Below are 4,792 nucleotides of genomic sequence, written 5' to 3'. Positions count from 1 at the left end.
TTTGTTAGAACAACTCAGCAAAATAAAATTCCGGTTTATTGTTGGACAACATTGTTTCACACATACATCAAACAGGCCAAAAAAAATAAACAGCAACTTCATAGACAAAAAAAGGAAAAAAAAGCAACCTTTTATCTTTGGCCTTTTTAACCATCTCATACAAACCAACTACTTATAGTACAGCTAAGTACATACACAAAAAGTTACTGGAATGCTCGGAATAAGATTGTTTTTTTGTTGTTGTTTTTGCTTTTTTTACAAGGTTTTTTTTCTCCTTTGAGATTATAATGAACATGGTCACACCACAAGTAAAGTCAGAAGTAGGACAGAGAACGCTCCAAAGGCTGGTTTGGTCATCCCGAGATCATTAAAAATGGCTGACCCCTAACAATATGTACAAAAATATAAAATGTAAATAAAAAATACAAACAAATTTTCCTTTTTAAAGTACTTTTAAGAAAAAAAGCAGGGCCTTGGAAGTTTTGGTTTTTTTCCTCCCCTGTTGCAAATTCACGTTGTGGTTTTGGTTGGGTGGTGGAGAGCGCATGTCATCTGCGGGTGGCGCTGCCTGCGGTGGGCGGGCGGGACTCTCTACTCGAAGGTGACCACGTTTAGATTCTGAGACGGGAAGTGGAGGGTGAATAGGTCACGGCGGCCTTTTTTAAGTTTAACTTTTCCTTTTTTGCTGTCTAGTCATCCTCATCGGTCTTCTGCTTCTTGGTGTCAACATCGTCATCCTGGGCAGGGAAAATACTGTCAAGGCCCCTCCAACCCACTGGGCTCACCCGCCAACCGCCTCACCCCAGCTTGCAGTTCCTAGCAGCTCGGGAAGGCATCTAGCAACTCAAACACCCAGCACCCAAAACGCAGTCCTGTCAGCCCCTCCAGCATCAGTGCCTCACTCCGACCCCAGCCCCTCTGCCCCTCAAGCCAGAACCCACCTCATCATCTTCAGCTGCCCGTTTGCCCGTAGCTGCCTCAGCCTCCTCATCTTCATCTCCATCCTCTTCCTCACCTGGAGAATCAGACCTCAGGTGAACCACCCTGCTATCCTCAGCCAACCAGGAAGGGTCCTGGTACCCTCCCACCCAGTGGCAGAGGGGAAGGAGCAGGAAAGAGGAAAACTGGGCCTGCAGTTCCTTAGAGAAATTCCCCAGTGACAAGATTTGCCAGGGTGGCATGTCCCGGATCTGGATCTGGATCTGTCTCTGCTGCCTGACAAAGGGCAACTGGGGTCCCACGTCACCCACGGAGGCACTTGTTTTCGGATGCGAGAATGACACAGGGGCCCAAGCAGCTATACCTAGAGAGGCCAGACCCACAGACCAGTGGGCGCTCCCCACCCCAGTGGCAGTGTGCGCGGCACAGCTTCCATCACTAGCCTGAAACAAGCAAGGCCCTGCCTCCACAGGGACAAGCCCAGTTAGCAGCAGGTGGTCTGCTGGCCCCCACCCTGGGACCCTCAACACTTTCCCCTGTGTGGGAAGGCCAGGCAGATACCCTTCACAAGGGGGGGACAGACAAGGCTACTCACCATCACCTTCCTCCTCCTCTTCCTCCTCCTCCCCTCCTTCTTCCTCTTCTTCATCTACCTCATTGTCAGCCTCCTGCTCCCCATTTTCCTCATTCTCCTCGACAAAAAACATTACCGGGTTATTACCAAGGACAGAGCATCACTCCTGCCCCCACCCCTGCCCGATGCTCTACTCCAGCCTCAGACTCCTGAAGCTCCACCAGGAGCCCAAGACACACAAACCTCCCACCCTGGCCTAAGTTAAGCCCAAAATCATCCCGGCAAGAGAACTTGTGCGCCAGGAGCTGCTAGGGGGTCATAAGCAAGGTTGACACTCACAGCGTTGCCATTAGCAGGTGCATCTCTTCCATTCTCTGCCTCCTCCACAACTTCCTTCTTCTCCTTTAAGTCCTTCAAAACGGAAGGAGGAACCAGTCAGTCTTTTAAGCAACCCAGGACTGGCGAAGGGGCCCAGAATTACAGGTACGCATGCGGTGCTCACTGAATGTCCAAAGTCAAAAGCGCCGCATGTTACACGTGGAACTGGTGGAAGGAAAGGCCACAGATACAGAGTGTGTCTGTCATCAGGTTATTCTTAGAGAAAAAGGCCATGTGGCACCACAGCCCCAAACCCGTCCGACTGGTAAGAAGACAAGCCTGGGAACACTTCACTCACGCACACACCCGTCAGACTTGTTTCCAACCGGAGGGAGCTCCGCCTCTCACAAGTCCTTCTGGGAAGGCAGCAGACATGTGCCATAAATAAGGCGAAGGAGGAAGGACCCTGACACTGCGGGAAAACTCCCGTGGGCGGACTAGCCAGGGAAGGCGGGGAGGAAGGCAGAACTGGGGAGGCCGCCTCAACAGCCACAGACCTGGCAGTTGAGCTCCAGCCCCAAGCCCATGACAGTCTAGGACCTAGGGAGCTTCGGCCTTTGAAAAAACGCGGATCCCCTGCCAATCTCCCCATATCTGACAGCTGTCCCAGGGGGCCACAGACTATGTCTGGAAACAGATGCAGCCTCAGATAATGCTTGCCTAGGCCCAAAATGCCTCATCCCCCCCCCCCCACCGCGCACATCTCACAGGGCTGGCATTCCAAAGGGCAGCGCCGCTGCGGGCGCCCTGAAGCCCCGTAACTTTTTCCACCTGGTGCTGCTAGGCCTGCAGCCAACAGTCAAGTAACGAGAGGCCCCGGGCGCCATCCAGAAAATAGCCTCGGGGCACCTGTCGACCCGGTTTGCACCGGCCTGCCCAATGTAGACCCCGGCGCCGCCCGCTCCCGCCCCCTGGCGGCCAAAGCCCCAGGGAGCAAGTGGGGGCGGGGAGGTCGCACCGCGCAGGCGCGCAGCCCCCGCCCGGCGGGTTTTGCGCGCGGTCCTCCGCACGCACCGCGCGCGCAGAGCACGTGGCCCGGGGCCGCCGAGTGCGCCCCTGACCCAGGAGACCCGTAGCCCGCGAGACGCATTGGCCACGGCGATTATGAGGCGCGCACCAGTCTTTCCCGGCTCCTGAAGCCCCCGCGACACCCCCCACCACGCAAGCCTGTAAGAGCGGGCATTGCGTCTCTATTTGGCGGGTAAAGTCCCGCGAGAGGCCGCCCCTAATTCCGCTGGGCTTTTTCGGTAGCGTAGCCCGAGGCCGTCGGGGAAGTGATCCACGCGGCTACTTATTTCTCCTAGCGGGAAATCACCTCGGAGAAAACCAAGGCGTATGCCTGCACTGGGGAGGGCCGATCTTCCCAACCAAACCAATCGCCTGCTGGGCCCAGAGAGGGTCGGCGGGAGCCTCTTTGGAAAGCTGGATCGAAAGCTACGGTCTGCCGGGGAAGTCGCCACTGGGAGAAAGCCAGAGGCACTGGGGTTAAGGAGACACCAAGGTGACTCGTGCCCGTCAGAGAGACTTGGACGAGGCCGGAACGATATTTATTTTTTAAAAAAGCAGGTCCAGGTCTGCTTTAAAAGTGTCGCGTTCCCGCCAAGGGCGGAGATGCTCCCGGGCGAGCATCGGGACAGACGCGGCGCGCAGAAATGCGCACGACCTCAAAACCCAGGGCGGCAACGACCCCCCTAGCATAGGACTCCGACAACCCCCGGCACCGGCACCACCGCACAACCTGCCAGCCGCGGTCGCTGCTTTTGTTCGCCTGCGTCGCCCCCGGAGGGGCCGCGCACACTGTGCTCCCGGGCAGCCGCGGGGGGCGCCCATCGTCGCCCCAGCGCGCCGCTCCTTCACTTTCTGTTTCCTCCCCTCCGGCGCGTGGGCTTTCTCCTCAGCCAAGCCCGGCTTCGCTGGTGAATTATTTAAGCAGGGAGGCTGTTCCCGGCGCACTGCCCCCGGAAGGACGCCCACCCCCGCCTTCCCAAACACCTAGGGAGAAAGACCTTCACACCTCCGCGGAGACAATCGACGTCGCGGCCGGCCCGCCGGCCGCCCACCGCACCTTATCAGCGGTCCGTGCAGATAAACCTCGGACCTACAGCAAGGCGCGAAACGGGGCAGCCCAGCACCAAACAAAGAGTAGCGCCGCCGGCGGGCGCTCGCAGCGGAGCTGCCACTTCCCGCAGCCGGCCCGCATACGCGCCCCCCCAACACTTCCGATTCCAAACGCGCTCGAGTTTCAAAGTTATTTCCGTGCGCCCCGCGGCCCGACGACCCCCTAGCCGGGCCCCTCTCCTCCCGCCGCAGTTAAGACGAGTCACAAACAAGTTTCCGGAGACAAGAGCAGTGTTCCCCGGAGCCCCTAAACCTCCGCACCCGCCCTCCCCCGACCTCCGACGGTGCCCGGCCCACTCCACGACGGGCATCACGTTTGCCCGCGGCGCTTCCCGCCCCCCACCCCGCACATACACAAAGAGTGGGCTGTCTTGTAAGCCTAGGCCGGGTTCCCCGCGGGAGAGACCAACAGCGGATTCAGCGAAGTCCAGGCGCCGCGCGCCAAACACCGCTGCGACGACAGCAGCTCGCAGACCCCGAAGGGGCGGGCGGCGTTCAACTCACCTTGGTGGTGATCTCGGAGCTGGTATCCACGGCCGCGTCTGACATGGTGGGCACGCCGGTGACCCTATACAGCGGATTAAAAAAAAAAAAAGCGAGAGTTCGAGGACTCTGGCGAAAATGGTACCGGAGTCCGCGGCGACTGAGGAGGCGCGCGGCGAAGGTGGCTGCAGCAAGTTGAGAGGCAGACACAGGAACAATGCAAAGATGGCTTTTCAGAGCAGCCAGTGGGGAACTCACGCGGCGGCAGAACCTTTAATATAGATTAGTAGGCGGCGGACT

The 4,792-nt window shown here is 58.0% G+C and overlaps 1 protein-coding gene across 1 annotated transcript; it reads right to left on the bottom strand.

The window, feature by feature from the left end:
• On the bottom strand, window positions 1-4,575 carry PTMA (prothymosin alpha; the record flags this gene model as incomplete). Its single annotated transcript, XM_024564189.3, is given in 5 exon segments — window positions 1-737; window positions 942-1,015; window positions 1,535-1,631; window positions 1,853-1,924; window positions 4,514-4,575. Coding segments are annotated over 5 exon segments (336 nt in total). The 3' UTR covers window positions 1-689.
• Between the last annotated feature and the right edge of the window lie 217 nt (window positions 4,576-4,792).

Source organism: Desmodus rotundus, chromosome 2 (genome assembly GCF_022682495.2).
Source record: "Desmodus rotundus isolate HL8 chromosome 2, HLdesRot8A.1, whole genome shotgun sequence".
NCBI classification, from domain to species: Eukaryota; Metazoa; Chordata; class Mammalia; order Chiroptera; family Phyllostomidae; genus Desmodus; species Desmodus rotundus.
Note: the sequence above shows the minus strand (reverse complement) of the source record. Positions and strands in the feature narration are given on the sequence as shown.